The sequence below is a fragment of the Ptychodera flava genome, chromosome 1, assembly GCF_041260155.1.
Source record: "Ptychodera flava strain L36383 chromosome 1, AS_Pfla_20210202, whole genome shotgun sequence".
In the NCBI taxonomy this organism is placed as follows: domain Eukaryota; kingdom Metazoa; phylum Hemichordata; class Enteropneusta; family Ptychoderidae; genus Ptychodera; species Ptychodera flava.
This window is the reverse complement of record NC_091928.1, coordinates 30,466,822-30,494,575: the sequence shown is the minus strand read 5'-3', so window position 1 is coordinate 30,494,575 and position 27,754 is coordinate 30,466,822. Positions and strand designations below refer to the sequence as shown.

Here is a 27,754-nt window from a genome sequence, read left to right as displayed (position 1 = left end):
CGTCATTCGGGGCGAAACGGAGCACTTCGCAGTCAGCACTGAAGAACCAACGAAGTTCCAAGCAATCAAGCGGTAAGGTTTACTTCTACATTTTTGAATCGTTTTTTAATTAATATCAATCTATGTCAAATGAAAGCGTCATTTCTTCGCTTTATCTAGTCACTTTGGAGCAGTCAACTTCTCTTTCACGCTTACCTGGATCTAATCAGTCGGCTTGTCTATATAGAAACCCCACTTTGCCGGTTTACAAAAAAATATCGAATACATTTTTGAGCGTGTTGCGTCAAGGAATCATAGAGGAATAGACAACAAAACGCAAACTGATCGAATAGGTTCTGTGGAAATCATAGAAAACGGCGGAGCAAGAGAATTTTAGGGTTTCTGTCATTTAATAATCAGTCTACACGATTGCATTTTAAGTCGACAACTATTTTCTGTTTTCCTTTCAGTGTTAGGTGTTTTCTTTTTCAATAGCGAGATTTGATAGAAAAGACCAAGATAATCTATTGCTCTCGTCAAGCGTCTTATTCTCGATGGTTTAAGCTGCAAATTGTCTCTTGCCCCTGTTATGTCTGCGTCATTATGCTATTTGTATCGTTGTAATTTAAAAGTGATGAAACATTTTTTTCACATTATTACATCAGTACTATTTGTAAGCCAAGCGCGAAGCGTTTGATTTGAACTTTTTTCGGATGCGGTGTACTGTGTATAGGACCACTTATACTTATATGTACAAATTCACAATTAACGAAAACGTAAACGTGTTCACTAGCGATTTATCCGGAGCCCCCTCTCCCGCCTGGCTTGCCAAAGCGGTCTTTCGCTACATTTGTTTCATAAAAAAAGCTTTGTCAAATGTTTGTCAAACTAAACAAGCTGCAATAATTACGTTTCTCTCTGTAAAAAAGGTGATAGTTAAAACCGGAGCCTTCAAAGTCGGTTGAACAAGTGTAAGAGGCTGCTTTCGAAAGTGGTTGAGACGATTCATCCGAAAAGATAACAGTTCGAGTTAAAATATTGAAGGTATTCGGATCATATGAATTTATCATCGAGTGTAGAGTGATTCTCTGGTATGTCCACGCATACACATACATGCACATCTATTTTTAGCCGGCGTCAAGTAGTTCGCGTACTGTATCAACTATACTGTGGATTTAACTTAAAATCTTCGAGAAAAAGTTTCCAGTCGTGACTAGAGTTCCTTCATCATTCAAACACGCAATTCAATTTGTGTCTCTTTTTTGTTTATCGCTGTACATGTACGTTTACTTATCAAAGGTGTTATCTAAGTCTTCCGTAGGCATATGTATGTATGTATGTATGTACGTATGTATGTACGTATGTATGTATGTATCTATCTATCTATCTATCTATCTGTCTGTCTGTCTAAATATCTATGTATGTATGTAATGAAAGTTCATCTTGTGTACGGTTTTATGGTAAATTGCAAAGTCGTAACAACTTTGCTCAGTTATTCATCAACCTTTTTAAGGTTTGAATCAAATAGGTTGATTATTGAAATTTCTGTAAGTCAGACAGCCATGTGACGTCCAGGATAGGCCAATTACACGAGAAAAAGCTGAGCTCTTTACCTTTCTTGTTCGAGGTGTCCTATTCAACGGGTCTTACTTGCAAAAATACGTAGAGTAATTGATTTGACAAAATGTGGTGATGAAATTGAGCAGCATCAAAAACACTTCTATAATGTTGATGGTACATTTGTATAGCTTTCATAGCTTTCGATTGCAACCATTTAGGTAAAGCATATCTACACTTCATCCGTTTTCTCGTTTTTACTGGATATTTTATCCTTTAGAGTTTCGTTTTCGCCAGATATATAGCAAAGTGCCTAAATTATTGCTGCTTACCGCACCCCGTGAACGCTGACCCCATGGAATATTTTTCGCACTGGCTCCATGGAAAGGACACACGCACAGGATACTACCTGCCTAGAATGCATTAGATTGTGAGAACTTTTTATGCTGATTTGCGCAAATGGCAAACTTGACAACAGAGAAAACATGTACACGCTACGGACCAACGACCGAAACATTCCGTTCACTATCCCTGACATCGGCGTAAGCTGAGAGTAGACAATCGCAACTGAGAGATTGTAGGTGAGAAGATTAAGAAACTCTGGCCGCAAGGGATTTGAAAATGTGACGATTGCCTTCGACTGACATTAATCTCCGGAGCGCAGACTTTGGAAAAGATCTTCGTGTCTGCAAACAACATCTGGTGTCACTGAGTAACACTTCTTCCAATTTCGTTACGGTAGCAGCCTGTTTTGTAAAGTACATGTCGAAAAAGACACAAAATGGTAAAACCAATTGTACATCATATTTCGGAGTCAGCCTTTTTGAAAGTTTTTGTGTACTAAACAACTGTTCCATTCTGAAGTCTGCTAAGTCTTTCAGCTCTTTTTCTAGGACTGAAAATTTGCCTTCGCGACAATAATCAAATTAAAGTTACCGTTTTGGACAAGTCATATTTATCACTTTGGAGTAGTTTATGAAATGGAGCTCCAACATACAATAGGATCTTATTACGAGTACAAACACGATAAGTTTACGGATTTTTTTAGGTCGCTAATAATATTTGTGTGGCATTTTCATATACCATCTGTTCGCACGAGGCAAGTCACGTGTACCGAAAAAGTGTTCAAAATTTACTACAGTGACCCCATACCCCCATACACTCACACACACACACACACACACACTCACACACACACACTCACACACCAATCATTCGTAGTTTTCATCTTCATCCATGGTTCAGTGATAAATTGCGTGTATACAGCATATACTAAGAACACGAATTTGTCCACACCATTGTAGTGCAGTTGATGTTTTCTACATGCCCAATATTCTGTGATCTTACTTACGCCTGACCCAAAGACTTGCAGCACTGTTCATGTGATTTAGATAAGAAGTGAAGTTAAAACCAAGTGTGTTATCATCAGCATATCATTCACGCCAATGGGCCGTTTTGATTTGAGAGCGATCACGTCGGCCCTGTTAAAAAGCGTTTGGATCAGTGCTAAAATGGACACCTCAACCGGCGTAAAAAGTTTTATGCGGAGACAGAGAACATTTTAGAAAGCAGGAAAATTCGGTGTTTAAACTAATTAAGTGTTTAAATACTTGAAAATAATTGCAAGAGCAGTATAAACGGTCAGAGCATTGTTTTAAGAAATGCCGTACTAGAGCATTTGACTTTCGCATGGCGAATCCGCGCTGTCACTTTTTGTCGTCTGCGTCGTTTCCATAGCCAAGGAGGCATTGTTCGCGTCACCCATCCTTCACGATAAGGTTGTCAACAAAGTCAGCCAACAATGATTGAGTCTCTCGCACTGAATTTCAGCCATCTCCTTTTTTTCGTTCTAGCTAGAATTACGTATGAAACGACTTTTTATTCCATTAACACAAATTTGATATAGACAGGCCTCTAGGCCTCAATTCGGGTACGATTCGCTCCATATATCACGCATTGTACCCAAATCTCGTGTGAACTCGCCACCGGCGGGGGTTACTGCGTAGGTATACACATAACCTTAGGTAGTTAGGGAGGGGGGCTGGACCGAATCGCTAATAGTGTGAAGCAGATAAGATAGGTAAAATCTGTCGACCCGTGTTCTACGCCATCATCGGAACTTTCGAGAGCACGACCAACCAATCTGTCGTGGTCGAAACCGTGTACCCCGTACTGCTGTCACGGAAATTCGATTTTGTCGTTTCTCTGCCGACAATTACGACAACAATAATGCTATTAACGGATGAGCCATTCGAAGATAGGTCCGATGAATTTCGATTCGCTAAAGTTTTAGCTATTCCAAAATAAGCTTAACCTACGGTTGCCCGGATCCGATCAACCGTATCCCCGCGCGGTTCACAAGCAGTGAAGCAGTTTGCAATGCAATGTGACTGCGCTACGGATCATTGAGGTCGTCGAACTTGGCGATGAGGCGGAAACCAAAGCTTTACTACACTTAGTTCAACTGGGCAAATAAAGTAGATATATTTAAGAGTAAGATCTGCAGAAAAGCGACATAGAAATATCGTACCATCATAGTGGCTTCTACCTCCATGACAACTATGAATTTCTTTCATCATATAAAAACAATACTGTTAGTAAGTGCAACTACCTCCAAGGGATCGCTGTGGACCCTGTCAACGACCGACAACATGTCTAAGTGTCTGTCAAGAGATAAACATTTGTAGGCATCGACATGTGTGGATATTTGCAACTTTAAATTAGTATGCGCCTCGAAAGTGAGACTTAAACTTTTGCTCAAACTTTCCTCAAAGAATATTCAATCATTCTCTTTCAGAGTCAACAATAAAATCGGGGGTCACCGTGCAAATTTTGGAACTAGAGAAACAAATTACTCATGATTTTCCGATATTTGAAATTCAAAATGGCCGCCATCCCTGTGTTAACTCTATGGAGAAAAATAAAACTTTCGAATTTCGAAAAACTAAGCCGTTGAAAAGTTTTCTTACACCAAGAGCTTTAAAATGGACCCCCACAAGTGGTAGATCAGAAAAGAATTGAAAAAGTTTGAGAGTCCAAATATCTGTCCCCGAGGCGCGTTCTACCTTAAAATGCACCGGCAGGATCCTAGGTCCTCTAAAACATTGACGAGTTGGCACCGTTGGCGGAGACGACATTAGTCATGGCCAAGGATGAGCTCGTCAGCGGGCTATCGGATTGTCCTTTTCGGCGTCACCCCGATGGATATATTGAGATAGCTCTTGAAAGCAGCTTCCGGCAAGCCATGACGCTCCAAAGAATGAGACAGAAAGGGCGCGAATGCGTTAGGGAGAGAATATTACCCGAATTTAGTGGTGTATTACACCAAAGAACATTACTAAAATTTAGTAATATACTGTATAAACGAATTCGAATGGTTTTTGGCGATGAAGAGCTCGGCCCGGAAACACGCATTGTGAATAAAACTCATATTTCATACGTGAACTTGGTAATTGACAGTGGAAGTAAAGTAAAAGAGAACAAGTCAGGTCTCTGGTATTGGTGAAGCGCGCGCAGAACATTTTAAAAGCTTTCATTTCTGTTTTCATAATTTCATAGTGTAAATCACTAATCCAGAATTTTCCCTGCCAAGTAAAATTCCTACACCCGACATTAATCTTCTATGCTACTAGAGGGACCTCTTACACCACCGATTTACAATAGCTGCCATTAATTTGCCAAATAAGAACAATGCATTTGAACGCCTATTTCTTATTGTACCAAAATTGCCCCTTTACTGAAATTTTCGTGAAAATATAGCTAATATAATTTTAATTATTATATAATCTTTTCCCTATATATTATTATTGCACATTAGCAAACGCAGAATGCGTCTCTTAACTTTGCATTCATCTTGTACAGAATTTGCTCAAAATGGGGGAAATGAATAATCGATAACATAGGATAGGGTACAGCGGCAGTTTCAGCCGCCGGCATAAATAAATAAGCTGGTGTAACATTTCTGACACCCGTGTTTCACAAGGTAAGGTGACGACATGGGCGAATATCTCGATATATGTGCGGCGTCGAGAGTCTCAAAAAACATATAATCTTCGCTGTCATCTGATACTGAAATGTCAAAGCACTGTGATTTTCGGAGAGCTGCTACATTGTGTTCGGGGATCGGTCCATCCTTGTGGATCGGTCCAATCCTTGTGGGTATCTAATATAAAGCAGTGAAAAAAAAACTGTTTAAAGATGCTAGAAACGACATTTAAAGGTCGTATGTGTACAGTGGGATTATCAGTACTTTTTGCCTTTGTGGTTTCAAATCTGGAGGACTTGGCATACAACTGATACGGCCGAGAATGTCGGGACCACCTATCGGTAAAACGGTAACAGGACAGTTACCCTCGGGACATTTAGTCCCCGGACATTAGCCATCTACCATTTACCCCCGGACAATTGACCCCTCTCTTAGAAATTAATTTTAAAGGACGTCTGATTCATTATCTTTATTTTCAAAGCGTTTCAAATTTGTTTTGACATGGCACAGACACTGTCTATGAATTAAACAGCCTTATGGAGTGTATTTTATATGTTGGTAATGAAGGAATTAGTAAATATTCTATAAAACATCTAACACACATTTTAACCGTAAAACATGAAACTGAAGATGTGTGTAACTCTCGATGCAATCCTGTTTTGACTAAAAGAGACAGAAATGGAAAAAGAGACAAATCTTATTAGTTGCCTAGTTTTAGGGTCAAGGTTAGGTTTAGAGTAAGCCATTAAAGTGATTCGTATAGAGACATTATTTCAGTTCGTCAACATCATAATGTTGTTATTTTAATGTCATTTATTATATTCATTTATCATATAATGCATGGTTAGACATACAGTGTCAAGTTCAAGATTAACATTTCAACTGACAGCCACAGACAAATCCGCATGGCGTAGTGGCTAATGTTGGGGTCTTTAGGTCGGGCGTCTCGGGTTCGATTCCGTGATAGCCATAAGGTAAAACTTAAAAATGTGTAGTAATTACGGGGCATAGTAAAAGATAAATCATGTGGCACAAAGCAGGAGACAGTACTAGAAAAGATGGACACACAGTCTTCGCGATTGTGGGGGAACCTTCTTTTTTCATCATTTCCCATTTGACATCATTTAGCCGGGGGGTAATTAGACGGAGGGTAAGTGTCTGGTGGGTCCAGGGGTATTTGTCTGGGCGGTAACTGTCCTAGAACCCGGTAAAACAGTAAATGACTGTATCGAGTTTAATAAATAGATCAAATTCAAGACGCCATTGTACACAAAAACTGATGACGTCACATACGGGTGAGTACTTATGGTAATGAGGCCAAAGGTTACATTCTCAGAGAGGAGATAAATTCCTTACCCATAAGAGTTTAAAAGGGGGCTCGGCCTCTTAGGGGAAATAAATTTTCTTGGAAGGAATCAACATTCGCGATGAAGCATTTGTCCCGATACCCAGTCTTTAATCTGTCTGTCATCTATCTCTGTTCCTGTCCCCCCCCTCTCTCTCTCTCTCTCTCTCTCTCTCTCTCTCTCTCTCTCTCTCTCTCTCTCTCTCTCTCTCTCTCTCTCTCTTGTACTTGCATGGTTCTCTTTACTCGTGAACCTGAAATGAAATACTGTGGGCAACGAAAGAAAGAGAACTATGATTTTGTCATATCTGTTGCTTTTGGCCGGGGTTTAAACACGGTATCCGCACCATGCTTGATTTGAACTCAGGAGACGAGAACGAGTTTGCGAGTTTCATATCAAGGTCTGTGCCGACACATTTTACACACAGGGGTTTGTTTTAACCATTCGGGGCGTGTATTGTTGAATGGTCCTCGCATACGATTTCGATGTGTGGAAGAGTTGTAGGCACGGTCACACAATACTACCATGGGCATCTGCAGCTCTATCATCATTATAGTGACAATGTGAATTTAAATAATCGACCAAAAATTGCGACGCTTTCGCATAATGTTTTATCGTAATCTCACAAGAGACATTTTCTTTATTCATGGTTAGGGAGCTGTCATTATTTACGGCTTGGGGTCGGAGGAATTTCATCGGAACTCGAAATTTCGAGTTACCCTCCCCCCCCCTCCGACCATGATTAATGTGAGTATCTCTCTCTCTAACACAGACTGACCCATTATGTAAAATTTACAAAAATACAGCAATAGTAAAGAACTTTCGTACCGTGTTAGATTATCATCGGTTATCTCATGACGGTTGAAAAAGGTGAAATCAACAAAATGAAATTCAAAGTCACAACAAAATGTAGATATAAAGTTCACGATACAACTAACCATATAGTATTGTTCAATTTGGGTGGGTATCACAACAGGGTTTTTTTTCTAGGACATCTGACAGGACATAATTTGAAAAGTACAGGGGAAGAACACGCAAGAGGCTGAGGGGAAGTGTCAGAGGGGTTCCCCTCTCTTGCGTGGAAAATGTTGAGAAATTGGTGTGTGCAAATGACAGTCTGGTGCAATCTGGGAGGTGTTTTCAATTTGTGCTTTTTACGGAGGCTAAGTAAAACTGTTATACCACCCCAAGGAGGCCGAGCATGAGAGTGGGTGTCTCCCTCTGGTATCGAAACTTTTGAAAAATTGATTCGTGCAATGGTGCAATCTGAGAGGTGTTTTAATTTATTTTGCACCAAAAATTGGGCAATTTTCTCTCCACATTTTGAGCAACCCCCCTTGTCGCTTTCAATTTTTTTTGAGTGATCCCCTCAGATTCCTCCGACTCCACCCTTTTCGTAAATAATAACAGCTCCCTTACAGCATGTAAAAATTCAAAATGCATGCTATTTCTTTGCTGATGTTATGAAATTACCCGATCAAGATGGCGTTAAATCTGGTTATATTGCAAGAACGTTTCTTTAGTGAGTTCACAGTACTCCGCCCTCTTGCGCTCGCTCCGGTATTAAATTTTCGATTTCAAGTCTGGTTCTTTAAGTGCCAGATCGTCCGAGCGTCCGTGTTTTCCGCTCGGCGTTTGCAGTGTCATCAGTCTGCGATGAAGCTTCTTCTTGAATCTTGCCGTTAAATCCTATTAAAGCAAATCCTTCTTTCGCCTAAGTTGTAGAATATCGCTTCCTGTCCAAGTGGATAACATGGAACACTAAGTTATACAATATCGCATTTGGGCATTGCTTTTGCGGTACAGTGCAAATACAGTGCGGGAGAGTTTGGCGTAAGCTCTTTCAAATGTCACCTTCTTTAAATATTGCCCTTGGGTGAACCCAACAATCGGACCTTACAATTGGAAATTCTATCGTTGCGCATTGCTTCGAAGAAATCTTGTGACTTTGAGATCATTGAACCGAGTTCTTCTGACTTGAATTGCAATACAATATATATTTTGACTCCAAGGCAGTTTCAGATTATACTTACGATAATCCCACCGACATAGGGCAGTGTAGATAAATTACATTATCCGGCTGCAGTAAACCTATATGTACACATTTAACTGTTTCCTAAGGGACCCATGCCGAGTGGCATAATTGTATCTCCCCGCCCACATCAACAGATTCTCGTGAAGACGATACGCAGATGTGAACGTGCTTCGGGAGCACAGATGAGCAAAGCGCGCGTAAATATTATAGGTTCTTTTCTGTCATCGATAGAGGGCGGTAATTAACTGAATGACTGCGGTAAACAGAGCCCGATAGTCGTAGTCCCGACGTTGGAGGCGCTCATACAACACTAGTACAGCAATCACAAAATATTGTGATTTTCCTCATATTTAGAAATACAAAGACGAATGACAGGGTGTAAATATTTGAAAGTACAATATATGAGTTCACTGAAATGTAGCGCAAAAAAGATCACCAAAGAGTAATGCTTTACCATAGGTTGGTTCCAGGCAAAATATTTTGAGCCCAGATTCGTCTTTTCTTTCCTCGTGAACCGAAGCAAAAGATAACCATAGAGTTTAAGGCTACCATTCTCTGTGAGCAAAAATGACATTCCTCCCGCCAACTGGATACTGAACACGTTAAACCGTTCGCACTTTCGTTGTTTTAAGTGGAAAACATTGCTCACCCGTCTGTCAGTCAACCCTTAGAGAATTTTGTGCAGACACTTTTAACTCAAATAGTTTGTCGTTTGTGCTGAACAGCGGGACTCATTTCTTGACACTCTATCATTACGCCAGTCTGTTTTTTGGGGGGTTTGGGAGGGGTTTGTGATAGGCAGCAATAATATGGCTAATAATTGCTGCAATTTCCGCTGAGGTCGAATGGTAGAATCGTGAACAGATATTCGGATTATCAAACTAACTATTACAATATATTTTGGTCGACTACTTGTTGGGGTTCATTTTGAAGCTTGCCAAGTAAACATATTTTCACAAGGCTTATTTTTTGTGAAAATTAATAGTTAAATTTTCCTTTATGCAGTTAACACAGTTATGTCGGCCAGTTTGGATTTCCGATGGCGGTAAATGTCTGGTAATTCTATTCTCTCGTACGATATTTTGCGCGGCCCTTTATTCTTTAAAGTTTCCTTCCGCAGAGAGAAAATGGGCAAATGGTTGTCTTTCATTGTCGAGGCGCGAATAACCTTCATCAGTGAATGATTGAGTGGAAACAGACTGTACTGAGTATACACCCTTTAGGTATCTCTTTAGCTGTTCATTTATTGTGTAGGTGTTTTTATTTATTGGCGACAATGAACAAGCCATACGGGCAAACTTTAGCCATTGGCCAATCTAATGTTCGGGAATAACGTACTGGAAACAAATGCATTCACTGGTCCTTTCAAATGTTTACGGACATAATACACAGTGAAAATATGCATGAACAAAGGCATCTTTATTAGGTCACAAGCAGAAAAATCAACAAGCTTAGCAGCTTACAGGCCATTCCTTTGATGTGTACTAACGATTTCCATTTACGAGATATACGTACTGCCCCATTGCAGGGCTTGTAATTCCTTGACGATTGTAGATATTTACGAATTCACACCGTGTAATAGGTCAGGCAGTGCATGACTGTTCACTGTGTCATGTAATTTCTAATCGTGTCCATCGCTAAGATCACGTACATCTCTGGTTACTCGGATAGAGCTGAATACAGTCAGGAATCTTAAAACTTTTACAGGTCCTGGAAATTTGTAGGATTACAGAAATGACAGTGTTGTCTGCCATACGTCACTGACATGAAAGGCATGCAAAAAATTCACAGCCACGAAAGATAGGTATGGTACACGAATAGGTATGGTACACGCGTCTAACCCATTTGTACGCAGCAATATGTACAGCTGCATTGACCTGAGTCACAACACTATTGCAGCCCACTAGTGTCTTTGATGAGACAGGCCTGTAATAAGTGTTTGTGAATGGGGCTGCAAAGGGTCTCTCACTAGGGAAATTATTCTCTAGATGTGTACACGGGATAGAACTCTTTCAGTTGATGAAATATGACTTTTAAGAAAAGTTTTGATATATCATAGCCCAAAACAAAGGACTAAGTGCCTTAGGTTAGGTGACCATTTGCCCGACGTCAAGCTGCCACGAGGGTACATAGTCCCTGTTTGTTTTTTTTGCTATAATGTTTTATTACATGCCTCTTTTACATAGTTTTCACTCCAAATGGTTGTGTTTATTTGCAAATGACAATCATATGCTTTATTTCCATGTAAGACGAAAATCCGTTAACAATATAACGATTTTCACACACTGGCATTTGTGTGGCATTGTGTCAATAAAGCAGTGGGTTGCAGACGATGATGAGACACAGTGTCAATAGCGCCCTCATCAACGCCAATAAAAGAGTTATAAGCAAGCCACTGAAACTCATACATTGAGTTTAAAAGAAGAATCGGCCTTTTTGTTTCTCAAGTTCAAAATTTTGCACGGTTACCCTTGATATTTCTTGATTCCGGAAGAGAATGCTTTAATGTATCTTTTACGGATGGTTTATGCAAAAGTTTAAGTTTCAATTTCGAGGCGCGTCGTAGCCTACCAGCATTTTGTTGTGCATAATTTTCCATCACAATCGTCCTTTAAGAACTTGAAATCGCTTGCAAGGGTCGTTTGGGTTTTGGAGAACCTCTCTAAGTGCAGTTTTGCCCAGGAGGGGTGTACCACCCTACCATTCCCTTGTCTCTGAATTCTTTTTTCACTGTTGTACAACTCTCACTGGTTAAAAACTTGCGTACTGTCGTGCGATCATTCGGGGAGAGTGAACATAAACGAGGTTTTTCCATCGATGGATTTGTAGTTGAGCCTTTACAAGTACCTATAAATTATCCAGCGTAATCACCAGCTCTATGATTGCTGTATGTGATGTTGATAGACTGAAAGCTCCGTCGCTCGAGGGCGCTCTCCGCGACTGCCCCCTCTCGGGAGCGTAGAGAGCGCCCTCGAGCGACGGATCTTTCAGTCTGGTGATGTTGAAAGAACCCTACTTCCAACACTTGTATCTTTTCTACCTTCATATCATTTCGTAATCCCCGGTTTTACAAATCCGTATCACCTCGGTATATAGACTGCCATTGCAGAAGACTTGTGGGCGAAATTTGCGAGAAGCACAAAGGAGATTGTCCATACTAAACTTTGATCGATTTATTTTTCTGCTTGGAAACACTCATTGCGTTGCCTTCACCGTCAATTCTCCAGAGATTCTGGTCGATACAAGTTGTGCGGGTGGGTCTTTGCTTTATCTGAACGTAGAGTGCGGATCACCCTCGTTTGACCTTTGCCCTTTGCTATGCAACCGTTGTTCAAATCCGATGAATTTACTTCTTGGTTTCGGCATTGTGTCGAACTTACCTGCGGCTGTCGTCTGTAACGTAGACGAGTGTTACAAACACGTCTAGATATCCTCTTCCGTTTTAACTGAGACATAATCTTGAATCGTGATTCACGCTTTCTTTGATAAATATGCTACTATGGCTCAGGTCTGAAGTGGATAAACTAGTTGACGGTAATCTCGGAGTCGAATTTTTATTCGAGGTAATATTCTGTCGAGGAAACCATCTGAGGGAGGTGTTGTCGCACAACAAAGCTGCCATATGACGACACCACACAAGAACTTACATATTATAAAGATTTTACTTAGGAGACTTCAAAGGGACAAAGTCGCCCGTTTTTCATGAATTTTGTTTGACACGAGATACAATTAAAATCGTTTGACATGTTGAAAGATACTGAATGAATGGGTGACCATGCATATAGTCGACCCCGATTTTAGAAAAATTAAATGAAACCATCGCAAAAATGAATGGTCATGACCATTAATTCATTATCGCGTTGGTTTCATGTATCGTGTCTAAAACCGGGGTCGAATATATGCATAGTCACCCATTCATTCAGTGTCTTTAACATGTCAAACAATATTAATAGTATCTCGTATCAAAAAAAAAACTCATGAAAAATGGGCCACTTTGTCCCTTTAATACCGTGATTAGTCAGCTGATTAATTTATAAAGATGGAAAAAGCAGCTTCCCTTTTTCTCCACCAAATGTACCGATTTTTCCCAAACTAAGGGGCATGGATAATGCATTTCAATGCACTTTCACAAGACTAATGAATTGTCATTCTGAGGGCGCTCTTTTTCATTGCCCGAAAGAAGTCAGCAGATTTTCAGCCAGTATGTGTTGTGTATAGCCTTCTCCCAATAATAACAAATACGAAAAAGGGGAGAAAATTCCACAATTAAAACATTTAAATATACGAATGAAATCAATATACGCATTCGGCCCATACTCACGGCGTCCATACATACACCCACTCTTACACGCATGTACACGCACGCCTATACGCCCGTGCGCCCGTACGCCCTTCATACATACATACATACATACATACATACATACATACATACATACATACATACATACATACATACATACATACATACTATTACGTATGTATGTCGTAATATTAGTGGGCATTTTGTCCGAATGCAGTCAAGTGTGACACTGTAATATCTGTCGATGTACTCCTTGTAAGCGATACATCAAAACACAAATGAAGTAGTACATCATTGAATTGTTGGCAGAAACAAAGCAGCTAGTAATCGATTGGAAAGGCGTCGACTTTTAGCCCAAGTTCCAAAGTCCTGGTTTACATCGCAATTAATTGCTCTTAGGTAATACTGAAGGATCTTTGATACACATGGGCTGTCTTCCCTCATGTTGCATGAATTCCACGATTTACTTTTTAAAAACATTATAGATGTTGTTTCCCGACTTGTACATTCTGAGTTGCCATTCCACCAGCAGTGAAACGAAATACCAATGACATGAGCAAAACTACAAACAGCGTTCGTTGGTGTGTCCATATCTTGTGTTAAATAACATTCACTTCACACAGTTAGAAGCCACATTTCATAGTAACCCGGCTCAAAGTTTGGAGAGAGCCATGACTACTGTTAACAGAACTGCGTACAGGATAAAGAATTATAATTAAGCATTTGATCATTAATCTGTAGAGTCAGAAGGTGGATATCAAAATGACAGAGCTCCTAAAATATTGATAGGGTAATAATTTTCTTTTCACTGATTGATCTACGTTGTTACGTTGGTGTACTACCTTGAGGTATCTCTCCACCCACGGTAACAGACGGTACAGAGGCACTTCTTTTAATTAGACGAGGTGAAATGTATTTTGGTTTCAAAGAAGACAAACCCTACGTCACTCCTAGTCCTCAAATATGGTAAGTGCATTCTTTTTCTTCGCTTCAATATGTTGACTTTCAAAATTCAAAGTATTTTAAAAGTTATTCACCGTCTCACCTCCGCAGCCACGCCCTCCCATTTGCACGGGGCTAGCCTTCCCTCGTTTCCTTTGTAGTATTGTCTCTTAACGTTCATTTCTCTGCCAAAGTTTGTATATTTCAACATAAAATTTGTTTTATCGAGGGGGAGGGGGGGTAAAATCAATAAAACAAACGTACAGTCTTTCCCTCAAAACTAAACCTTTGCAATGACCCTGTTGTTATAATGCATAGATCGACCCTCTTCTAATGAAATTAAAGCCCCTCTAGCTGTATCTTTTAGCATTATTTTTATGGTTTTACTTTGAAACTAAAATAAGTTTGTGAGAATGTACTAATTTACGCGTGTGTATACACGTATTATTAACTACCAGCTGGGACAATATGTGCAATTTCGAACAAGATAAAGATTACATTGCGATTAAATATTTGCCTAATAGTATGTTAAAAGCAAAAACCATGGATACTGTGCATATCTGCACTGAAATATACACATAAGCTACACAGAGTAGTCCAACGTAATGCATAGGGGTGAATGTTGTCACCTGTAACTTTGTATGTTCTATTTCCTTTGTAATATTACCAATAGTTTCAAAATGGTGGGAAAAATTACTGTAAATATTTGAATTTACTTTTCAAATGTTTCACAAAGAAATGGTTTCCTAATGCAGTAGAAGCCCATATCCTTTCAGAGGGAAGAATTCAGAGAAAACCAGGAGAGAATAGGAAGATATTTTGAGGTCAACAAATTTCAAGAGTTACAGCTGGTGGGGCTGTAAGTAAGAGGTTAAAAACCCAAAGTTTGCGTGTTAGCGTCCTTGTTGCTATGTAGGGTGACACTTAATTTAGTCGTAAATACCACTGCGTTGAAATCAAGAATCACCTATTAATTTTAACATTACTTTACTGTCACTCTTTTCATGTTTTAATGTGATAACACGTAACAATATTCAAGTTTAAAGTTAGTCTCACTGGAAATCATTTGACACGTAAATTCAAATTATAACGGCCATTTTGATTTCCAGCCTTTTTAAAAAATTGGTAATATTACAAAGGAAACAAAACATACAATGTCACAGTTGAAAACATTCACCCCTATGCATTACATTGGACTACTCTGTGCAGTTTATATGAAGATTTCAGTGCAGGTATGCACAGTATCCACGGTTTTTGCTTTTGTGCAAGGGACTGTTTGGGCAAACATTTAATCGCAGTGGAATCTTTACCTTGTTCAAAATTGCACATACAGTCCCAGTGGTAGTTAATAATAAGTGTATAGACACACCTAAATTAGTACATTCACACAAACTTATTTTAGCTTGAAAGTAAATCATAAAAATAATGCTAAAAGATACACCTAGTGGGGCTTCAACTGAATGATGTCATCAGCCATTTGATTGACTTACAAAGGTTAGATTGTGACATCCCATCGCTCACATTTGCTTATTTGCATATTTGAAAAAAGTTTGAAGGTGTGAATAATGAAACCACTACCTTTTGTGGCTAATTGGGTACTAATACTAGTATGTACATGATTTATCCAATCGTAAATTGTTTGCAAAGGAAAAAATAGGAGACCACCGATATGTTTATCACACTGAGTCGAACAAATTTTACAATTCATTATATAGCGAGTCATTAAAGTGGGAATGTACACAATGTAATCAATGAGAGGAATTTTCACAAAGAAAAGATCATTGAAATTAATTTTATAACAACATTAAGCCCAGCTTTGACACCTAAAACCTTGCCCCAAGTCCTGTTGTCTTTTGGCTTTCATCAAACCAATATTTCAATCGCTTGAAGGTAATAATACTCTAATTATAACGCTCACAGGCTCAACGAGTCAACTAACGAAGCCCATCACCCCTTTTTATGATAATTATCATCAATACACATGATACAGCTCCCATTTGTCGCTCTGAATTATTGTCACCGACAGCGTAAACCCTGTTTTCCTAGTCAAACTCGAAATTCACGTCTGAAACTTTCTGCTCTGATTTTCTGGAGAGGTGTTTGACAATCCCTATCAGATCTTTTGCTTCAAACGATATTTTAAATGGGTGCTTTAAGGTAGTATGCACCTCTAAAGTGAAAGACTTAAACTTTTGCTCAAACTTTCCTCAATGAAACTTTCAACTATTCTCTTACCAAATAAAAATAAAAATCAGGGGTCACCGTGCAAAATTTGGTACTAGAGATACAAATTACCTGACATTTCTCTATTGTTGAAATTCAAAATGGCAATTATCCCTGTGTTAACTCTACAGGGAAAAATAGAATTTTCGATTTTCGAAAAACTAAGAAGATGAAAAGTTTTCTTACACCAAGAGCTTTAAAATGAACCCCCACAAGTGGTAGATCAGAAAAAAAAATTGGAAAAGTTTGAGAGTCCGAATATCTGTCCCCGAGGTACGTTCTACCTTAAAGGATGACACTTTTCTAATGAAAAAACTTGTCGGAAAAGATTAAACTTTCGCCTACTCTTACCCTCAGGCTTTGGCAATGAGTTAGTTGGGTGTCACTCTAAGGTATCAATAGCAGGAAGATAAGTATGTTTCTGAACCCCACACACTTATTATATATTCCATTAACTAAAACTCCCCTGTGTAATATAATTGTTTGCATCCTTTACATCAAATTTACATCGAAGTTATTCACACTCCGGACAGAATAATTATTTTGAAAAATAGGTACGCCTCTCAATATATATCTCGACACGGATTCACAAAAGGAACTAATGCTTTTTCTGACTTGAAACATTTGCAGTTGTTACATCGAAGCCCTGACTACACGATGCGCTGGTTCAAAGAAACCCTGGCTGTAATGATAGTGTCGAGTCTGTTCCAGACGGACGTTATTTCGGAGCAGTTGGATAACGTTTGTAAGGCGTCTTGCAGCCGTTGCGTTCATTGCAAAGTCCAGCTCGGCAGGTATGGGAAAAGGAACAGTCGATTGGTCGAACGGAATCCACCTTTGTCAAGCAAGAACTCAGAGAACCGCGAATTCGTTGGACAGGCCCTAGGTAAGCGCCAGTTTATATTCTTAAGTGCATTATCATCCTGTGTAAATGTGGTATCATAGCCACCACTTTTTTATCTATTGGAAATGATCTTTTATAAGGAATTTGGTGTCCCAGCTCAATTTTTCAGATTAATTGGAAGGTCACTGAACTCCGAAAGTTTGTGCAGCTTGTATTAAAATTAAAATCAACTCTCACACATGCAGAAAGCTCGGTAACATAACAGGACTGACGTTACTGATCGACTGAAATTTCTAAAACGTTTCCAAAGGGATCAATATTTGTGGACACAAAAGTGCATCACTGAAAACAAAAAATGCACAAGTGTACATTGTTTCAATATTGCAAAAATTCGTCAAAGTATTTTCACATTTTAATATCCTTGTATGATCCAATGAAAAAGTTGATAAGATTTTTTCAAAGAATTTGGCATATTTCCAGTAGCTGATTGTGACTCAGAAAGCACTTTAGTAAGTGGCAGAGCACACTACAATCGTGTGTTCTCTTGATTGAATAGAGTATTGTCTTTATGGTATTTTTACATGAATAATATCTACTTAATTTTCTTTATACTCAAATATCAAGCAGTAATACATTGTGGTAACATAACGGTTAAGCAGACGAACCTTACCAAAAGAGCGTGCTAAATAAACAGTAATTACTTCTATAATTCAAAGCATACTTGATTGAGGGACTAAAATGTTTTGCCTGGTTCTGAAACAAGCCCACAGATAATTTGGATCCAGAATAGTTTAAAACAGCGTATGTAAATACACGTCAGAGAGAGAGAGAGAGAGAGAGAGAGAGAGAGAGAGAGAGAGAGAGAGAGAGAGAGAGAGAGAGAGAGATTAAATGCTTGATAATGTCCAAAACCAGTGTCACGTGTCAAAATATAAACAATCTATCATCCTGATGTAAAAAGCTGTGAAATGCAGCTGTTAAATGCTTAACAAATACAGATAAAGTCCACATCATAAGTAATAAGCCTAATCATAGCATATTAAGTGTGTAAAAGAATCGATGTTGTCATGCCATAACAGCAGCTGCTTGATTAAAACGTTACTTTTTTTGAACTTGGACCTTGGTGAATTGCTTATTTATGATGTAAATGTGAATTTTTCTAGATGTGGTTTGATTCAGATCTGCACTTGGGCCTCACAGTAACTTTCCTGTCTTGATTTTCAGTTACACCTGGACCAACGGAAGACGAACCTGTCACGTTGGAAGATATGGATCAGCACAGGACGAAATAAACACCAATGTGACCCAGGCTTTAGGAAAAAATCACCTGGAAACAAAAAGACACGAGATTTGAAAATAGTAAAGAACAAATTATTTTCTAAGACAATATTCTGCCATCTGTCCTACTAAGATTTCCGCAATGACTTATCCATGGGACGAACTTGTCAAAAACGTACTGCGATTATAATACTGCATTATTAAAGACAATCTTAGAATTCAAAAAAGAGGCTACCTTACACGACCTTTAGCTTCAAAAGACTTTCAAACAATGAATAAATGGTGGTCTAGCGTATACATTAGCCGTCGGCGCAGTCGAATGGAACTAGTGTCAAATAATATCTTCCCGCGTGTGCCACAGTAGCGGTAACAAGCTGGAACAATGTCACGTGATTATTATTCTGCTATTTTCTTCGCAGTGTCTGATTAGTTTAATTTAAGTCTCTGTTCTGTATCTTTTCTCACACGTATGTGTTTGTAAACAGTAATATTTAACAAGTTTGATTCGTCTTGTCCAGTAAACGCTAAAGATGGGATATTATTGTCACAGGCTACATCTATAATACTTTTTGAAGTCGGTTAAGTATTCAACTTCTTAACACTATGCGTTTGAGTATTCTTAACGCTAAATGTACATGTGCTCAGACAAAACTATGGACCGTACGACTGCAGCGCGCATGTTTTTTATTTAGACGCAGTTTCAAAATCAAAGGGCACATAAAGCGGTTATTACTTTAACACGTCACATTTTTCTTCAGTGCATATATAATATACTTGACGTTGGAAGTTAAGGCTATGTTGATTCCTTGGGACATCAAAAGTGAATACAACTTTGTCGAAGGTGCAAGCAGAACGTACACTAACTGTCGACATTCTTGCTTTCATTCAAGAAAAATACAAGCAACATGAAACCACAAACAACATTTATAATTTGATAATATGCTTTGAATTTTCAAACTATGGACTGTTAACTTTGTTGTCTTCTCAGTTGCTGTATATTTTGTCCACAGCTTATTTAAGATATACGACTTAGCAATAAAGGTTGATCTTCAACTTTTTTGCGACGGTAGGCAAGTGAATTTTTATTTCATCTGAATTAAAAAACAACAAAACAGGTAGATGTCCAGCACAGCATACCTGAATCACCTTTCAAATAATATAGTAAAGGCAACATATGTAACACTCCCTCGTTTTGAACATAATATGCTTTCAGTGTATTTTCCACTTTTTTGATACTCGAATTTACTTGATAAAACATGAGGGTTTCGATTTTAAACTATGTTAGTTAGATTTAACTTGCCGTTCGACCTATCAACTTGGTTACCACACCTCGAAACGATTAATACGCGTCTACATGTAGCAACTACTGCTTTACGGTTCATTGTACGTGTCCCATATGCTACAGTTGCACGGCATTGGAGTTGAAGTGAATACAAACCTTCCGAAATTAACGAAGTATTAGTGACACAAACCTGAGCTTCACACGGTTATGTTACACGCTGGCAATTTATATCGATAGTAAAATCATCTAAATCACAGCGTTTGTATGTAGTGCGTATGTACATGTATCTATGTGCATGTACATATGTATGTATGTATGTATGTATGTATGTATGTATGTATGTATGTATGTATGTATGTATGTATGTATGTATGTATGTATTTATTGATGGAACTTTGGACATTTGTTAATTCGAGCATTCTCTGCTTTCAAAACCTGGCAGATACAGAAATTGTGCACGGAGTCTTTGGTTACTTATAAATATACCTTATTAGACAGTTGCTGACTTTGAAAACAACTTGTTTTTGCCGTTTTCTGTTTCTTTGACTTGGTAAATTATTTACTAACCTTGAATGATGCAAATTATTGGACTTGTTTTGATGTCGTATTTTCACGCTTGATACTAGTCACATCGCGATGTTCTAAAGCTGGCCCTCTTAGTACTTGACATGTGACTATACCAATGATTCAAAAAGGAATTCTTCTACCCTGGAGGTCACTAAGAACTTTAAGGTTCTCCATGCGAACAATAGTCGTATAATAATGTGCCACCCTAAGTGTCGTGCGAAACTTTTGTAAAACTATTAGATATTTAGGACTTGGTGCTAGATTCTTTTTAATGGCTGAATAAAACTTCCTGATTGTTTATAAGAATATGCTACAGAAAGACAGGTAGAATGCGCCTCGGGAACAGATATTCAAACTCTCAAATTTCTACCTTTCCTTCTGATCTACCACTTGTTGGGGCTCATTTTGAAGCCCGTGGAGAAAGAAAAACTTTCACCGTCTTAGTTTTTTTAAATCGAAAAGTTTTTTTTTTCTCAATAGCGTTAACACAGGGATGGCGGCCATTTTGAATGTCAAATATCGGTAAATCTTGTGTAATTTGTTTCTCTGCCACCAAAATTTGCACGGTGACCCCTGATTTTTATTCTTGAATTTCAAAGAGAATGGTTGAACGATTCTTTAGGGAAAGTTTGAGCAAAAGCTTAAGTCTTTCACTTTCGAGGCGCATACTAAATGAAGTATTGCTCTCATAAGCAAATGTCTCTTTGGACAACAATCGCACGGGTTTGACTAATAACAACTTGTTTTCCCCCCCTTATATCGAACCTTACAGACTTATAATATATCTCCGTTGGTCATTGTCGACTCGACAACGCCAATGAATGTGTGTCAAAAGGACAACTTTAATATCGTCGTTTGCATACATAGTGCACCATGTAGTCTGATTGTGAAGGCCGGCATGAGATTATGACCCAGTCTCCTCTGCCGCCCGACATCATTAATAAGTCATGTTGGGTATCAATGATAAAGTAAATTAATTCTTCTGCTTCGGAAAGAATATATTGTCCTCAATTAAAAGAGACCGGCTACTTCTCCTAAATTCAATGCTACCCCCGGAGGTTAGGATTAACGTATTCCGTTTTGATAATTGTCTTCGGATGAGAAGACGCGCCATATCCTGTCAATTCAGGGATGATATTGTGGCCTGAGTCACAATACAGCTATCATTCATCAGCCCATCTTGAAGAAAGATAACACAGTCAGATACATATGATTCGCATCATTTGTTTTAGACATATTTTTATCAAACAAAAGAACTACTGTCGACAGTGAACTGTCACTTTTAATCGAAATTACATTTTCAATCTTGCTCTGCGCCAGCTTACAATGTATAGGCGCAGCCTTATTGTGATATTAGCTCGCGCAGAGGTTCGCCGAAGGCGGCCGCAAGGCGGGCTCACTGATATAATAAGAGTAACATTTTTGACGGCATCGTCGCCGCTATTGCAATTATACAATGTTTGTGGTGCGTTATCGATAGCGACAGTTATGACTTGTGTCACCGGCCTATAGTGCAGAGTAAGCAGGTAGCCAGCTGCCGTACGAGCACGCGCAGAAGCCCAGAGCACGCGTAAAATCGTTCCCTGCCCAATGCGTGCAATGAGGGCCCTTCGCTTTGCTACACAGTCGTTCCTACTATGCGCGTAAACCAGCGAGGCCAACCCCTGTGACCAAGAAGAGTAATAGAGTATCCGTAAGAATAGTTTTACCACACCAAACAACTAGTATGATCAGTTACTGTCTCTTTCAATCAAAATTACATTTCCCATCGTACTCTACACTAGATTCTGGGCTCAGCCCTATGATGATATTAACTTTATTATCATACACCTTACATTCGTGACTGGAACGTCCAAAACGGTTCAACAGATCGCACTGCACATCCGTACGTTAGGTTAGGGTCGCCTGGAAACGGTAAATGTTAGCGCACTAGACACTCTACTGTTCTCGATGGTAGATGTATAATAAATCAAATTATTCGATATATCAAGGTTTTTCGGATATCCCTGGAGGCTAGACAGACACCTGCAATGGCAGTCATTTTTTCCCATAAGGATAAATATAAAATTGTACAGCACAGAAAAGTTTATTCTTCAAGAAATGAAGGATATCTGTAAATGAAAACTAATGAAAAATTATACATTCTGGAATTAACTTAAACGACAGCATCGATATACGTAACCGTTGACTAGATATAAAGATTACTCCGACACAAATACTAGTGACGTAACCAATTCAATTACTTGTAACTATTTTGGCAAAATGAACTTCAAACAAATGCAGTAACACCGATCTACTATCGACAGCCATTTGCGGTACTCCGGCTGTCGTATTAACGTATACTGAGCATACCGAGGGCGCCACATGCTCTCTATCTGTACAAAGTATTACACTGTGATTACAGTCACAGTGCACATAACACGATTGCAACTAATTTGGGATAATTTGATGTTGAAGTAATGTCCATTGAATCTGCTGATGTAACATAATCTACTTTTCTTTGTAAGTCGCACACTGTTTTTATGAGTGATTTGTAGTATGGCAACACTAGGCTATATGGCATCTTACACTTTTGCGAAATTTGAAAAATATGAAAATCCAATTATCCCAAATTAGTTCCAATCGTGTTACATGTACAAATAGACTCATAAAACAGTTTCAACCGCTATTATAAGATTCGCAAACCCTGTAAATCAGTCCATGTAATCATAGTGAACCCATGTAGCTTTTTAAAAAGTGTAATTACATGTTTATTGATACAAAAACATGTGTATTCTACTCAGTGATTGTAAACATAAATTGCTTTAAAAAGGTATTAGAATAGCACTGAGGCTGATAAAGCACACAATTCTAAATCCAACAGAAATTCTTTACAGTTCGGACAACAGTTGTGATCATTATCTGTTCACTAAAGATCACCATGACCCAATTTCACTGCATCGAGAAGCCATGGAGTCACGTTTGTGGAAAATTCCAGACCCCACGCCGATATCGACATTGATAAAAAGTGATCGGTGTTTTTGTTTCTGAATCCTAAGAAATCGTGCTTTAAAAATTATTCCTCTCCGTGTTCTCTTCAAATCGTCGGCATTTCAGTGTTCCCCGCACGATTGCATTAAATCTCAATTCAAATGAAAATTTGTTACCATATGGTGACTTTCAGACTACTGAAAGCCTCACAATGTGAGAACTTTTCTCCAACGAAGTGTTTTAAACCTTTTTGGCGACGTAAAAAACACAGTTCTTACCTGTTTTGTGTCCAAACCACGTGACAGTAGACTATCAATCTCTTCAGTAATGATTGAGGCTGCCTCAGCCCGCCATTGATCTCAATAGAGTTTCACCAAAGAGGCCTCTTAGCCCCACATCATGTACTGAATGGCGTAGCTTGACTCATTCTGATTGGAAGATAGTGTAACTCAGTTAACTCAGATCTGGTAGTATGCGCCTCGAAATTAAAAATCTAAAACTTTTACTCAGACTTTCCCTTGGGAAACTTTCAAACATTCTCTAAACTTAACCATTCTTTGATAACTCTGTAGACAAAAATTAAACTCTAAATTTTCATAATAGATAAGCCAGCAAAAACTTTAGTTACTCTACGAGCTCTAAAATGAGCCAGTAAAAGTGGTAGACCAAATTTTGCAAACTAGATAATCGTTTCCTGTCCACGATCTCATCAACTGCTGGACTGGGGAGGCACTTTTACCCATAAAATTCGCATGTCTTCAAATTTCCACTCATCCAGTTGAAAGCAACTGAGCATTCGCATATGTTGTCTTGTTTGAAGCATCCTTGCAACTACACTACCATTATCATTGTGATGATGCTAATATAAAAGGGTACAACAGAGAAGGACAATTGCACCCGTTCACACATCCTCCAGGCCTTCGTATATACTTTATGGGTCACACTTTGTAGCCAACTTAACCCTTTGAGCGCCAAAGTCAACTTTTGTCATCTTTATAAAATGTACCCCAGTCAAAATTTTTCAGATTTTTGCCAAATTTTTGATGACAAACTGTAGACAATGAAATGTGATTGCAAGCCTCACAATGTGATGTCCATTTGGTCCAAAATTATCCCAAAAAAATATAGAAAATTCAAAAATTGGTAAAATGCCGCACTAAAATTTTGGTGGGCAAAATTAAAGCACTCAAAGGTTGATCAGAACTTCGATAGCCCATATATTTACTTCAAACTTAAATAATAGAATGAAATGTTACCTTTCCATCATGTGAAACAATGACAATGATTTTAGTCTGTGGATTTCTTTGGCGGTATAGTACTCAAGAACAAGTGTTGGATAACAAGATATGAACCACCCATAAAAACGTAATGCGTTTTAAAATGCAAGATGGCCCAAAGACGGGTCTTATCTACCCTAACTGCTTGGCGCGGATGCTTTAGACCAGGATTCGACACCTGGTACGATCAATGTTTCTTTATGAATAATAATCGGATAAATATATGGCATGAAGAGTTAATTGAACAATTTGTGCCATTTATGCCCTCTCTTGACACTGATCTTGATTGTTGTTGTTTTCTGAATGTTTACCCATTGTTCTTTAGTCTGGCCTGGAGTTTTCCAAATTATATTTTCCTTGCTGACCGACGAAATGCGACATAATTTTAAAGTTTATATATATATATATTATATATATATATATATATATATAATATATATATATATATATATATATATATATATATATATATCAAATCTACAATTAGGGAATATTCCATTGTTAATTCTAAAGAGAGTTGCTACGTATATATATAATATATATATATATATATATATATTATATATATATATATATATATATGTAGTGGCTCTCTTTAGAATTAACAATGGAATGTTCCCTACTTGTAGATTTGAAATCAGAGCTACAAGCTGAGGTTTTATGTTATCTCCTTTAATCTCCTTTAACACTCTGTGTCTTCTCCACTTTCTCACAGACTTCGTGTGACTTCATTATGTATGCAACTAAATGGACCGTTCTGACTCTCGTTATCTGTTCGGGTCTCGTTGTCCACGAGACTGTGCTAGCTGGCCAAACGGGATCTCAACGACGGTGCGGGCAGGGACAGGACAGGCACTGTTTCAGGCGACGATTGAACATGTCAAAAACCGTTAAAGAGCGATCAAGCGGCACAAAACCCATGCCATCGGCACTGCTGAGGTTTGGCAAACGAAGGCAGAACACCCTAACGGTCGCTGAGTTCAACACCCTGCACTCTATCAATAAACCCAGGAGAGTTGATTTTATCCAAGACAGACAGCTCATGAGCAGTAAGTTCAAGAGTGATATTTAAGGTAGATCGCGCCTCGGGGACAGATATTCGGACTCTCAAACTTTTACAATTCTTTTCTGATCTACCACTTGTGGGGGTTCATTTTAAAGCTCTTGGCGTAAGAAACTTTTCACTGGCTTAGTTTTTAGAAATTCGAAAATTTTATTTTTCTGAATAGAGTTAACACGGGGATGGCGGCCATTTTGAATTTAAATTTGAATTTTTTTAATATAGGTAAATCATGGGTTGTTTTTCCAGTACCAAAATTTGCACGGTAACTCCCCATTTTTATTCTTGATTTTGCAGGAGAATGGTTGAATAATTCTTTTAGGAAAGTTTGAGCAAAAGTTTAAGTCTTTTACTTTCGAGGCGCATTCTACCTTAATGAATATAAGGTTTTTGTTTTATTTATGTTTTGTTTTCGTTTCTTTTTGTTTTTTAGCATTGATGACAATATGGCACTAATTGCATTAGGACAGTAAAGTGGAAAATGTAACAGAGAAGTTCGTATTTCATTTCATTTCCTAGACCATGCTGAAAAACTCAGAACCAGTAATATTACAATGTCAGTGTGCGCACCGGCTATGCCAAAGAGAAAGCTACATCTTTAAAGACAGGAATCTAAGAAGTTACCGACAAAATCTGTTAATATTGCTGTCATATGAGTATCCAGATAGTGTTATAAGCTTATTCAAAAACGAATTGACGACATATTTTTGTCTCTTGTTCCTTCGACAGATCAGATAGGAGACATGGGTTCAGAAGTTGACATGCTACCCACAGTGGAGATCAAAGATGGCGACGAAGAAGCCAGACTGCAGAGCTTGGCGAAAAGAATCTCCAACATAATGCACCGAATCAGCGATTACTTCCCTCATTGATTGTAGACTGATATAAACAGTGTGCGCATGCGTTGGATGTTCGGGCGTCTTCTAGCTAATAAGAGAACAGTTTTGTCGTTTTTGCTGGGTCGAAAGGATGACTTTTTTGTTTCGGCGGCATTTTCGTCTTTGAATGAAAGTTTCTGTTCTTATCATATATTGACCTTACATTTTAGCATTATAAAGCCACGTAGTGCAATTACAGCGATAAACTGACCACGAAGACGTCAACGTACCAACGTGAATGTTTTGTTGATATTAAATATTAGTACAGAGAAAAACTACATTCTAGACACGAATTGGCTCCGGAGTTTACTCAATTATATTCACATACACACTTTTTTCTTACACAGTGTTATTGAAAACAATGGCATATGCCGATTTAGTTGCCGTTCCTATCAGTTCTTTCATTTGGATGAAAAAAGATGGACTCAACAAGCAAGTCTTACAGACACAACAAATCCTATTGGTGTCCTTTGATGTAATATCTATTCATTTTAACCTATGAATTGACCAATTGACTCTAAAATCCTTCATCAAAATATAAAAAGAATGATCCTGTTAGGTGCAGAGATCTCCCCCTGGCAAATGACTTAAGCCAAAACTTTATGCCCCTGGTCTACTTTCTACTGAAATTTAAAAAAAAAAACACGATTTGAATTTCCGTATTCTATCAAGTATGAATTAAGTATCCAGATGAACACTTTCTCAGTCTTTATTCATTGAATTAAAAAAAATGAAGTACTTTTCAATATCATCGGCCTCAATTTCATGTGTTTTTTCTCTTTTCATTTCACATAAAACTTAAAATTGCATGTCAAAAGTATTTCTTGGTAAATAGTGGTATCACTGTCTGTAGAAGCGTCGCATATTTGTAATAAACACTACTTTTTTCGTTGTTTCCTCTTCTTCGCCGCCTCTCACTTACTTCATCTGCATTGGATTACAATGTTTAACTAAAGTTCATTCTGACAAGGGGTCAAAGGTTGCACACTATCAGCAATGACTCTCTCTTTCTTCGAACACGTGATGTTAATGCATCATTTTTCCTGTAACACCATTGGAACTAATTCGGGATAATCAGATCTTCATATTTTTGAAATTTCTCAAAAGTATTACGTGCCCTATAGCTAAATGTAGCAATATTACGACTTACTCATAAAACAGGTGCATAACTTATAAAGATAAGCAGATGAGCTTACATTTGCAGATTAAACCGACACTACTTCACAAT

At 38.3% G+C, this 27,754-nt stretch overlaps 1 protein-coding gene and 1 long non-coding RNA gene across 2 annotated transcripts; both read left to right on the top strand.

Annotated features, from left to right (window-relative positions):
• LOC139135009 (uncharacterized) lies at positions 1 to 27,426 on the top strand. Its single transcript, XM_070702171.1, has 3 exons — positions 1 to 77; positions 25,304 to 25,637; positions 26,378 to 27,426. The coding sequence occupies exons 2-3, from the start codon at positions 25,322 to 25,324 to the stop codon at positions 26,518 to 26,520; spliced, it is 459 nt and encodes a 152-aa protein (XP_070558272.1). The 5' UTR covers positions 1 to 77; positions 25,304 to 25,321; the 3' UTR covers positions 26,521 to 27,426.
• LOC139135018 (uncharacterized) lies at positions 16,993 to 19,415 on the top strand. Its single transcript, XR_011552915.1, has 2 exons — positions 16,993 to 17,256; positions 18,439 to 19,415. It is a non-coding gene; the product is annotated as an uncharacterized lncRNA (long non-coding RNA).
• Positions 27,427 to 27,754: the final 328 nt, after the last annotated feature.

Excerpts from the sequence above, each read along its gene's own strand:
- LOC139135009 (XM_070702171.1), top strand. The coding sequence starts at position 25,322 with ATGTATGCAACTAAATGGACCGTTCTGACTCTCGTTATCTGTTCGGGT. Across the intron at positions 25,638-26,377 it reads AGACAGACAGCTCATGAGCA|ATCAGATAGGAGACATGGGT; the intron begins GTAAGTTCAAGA and ends TTCCTTCGACAG.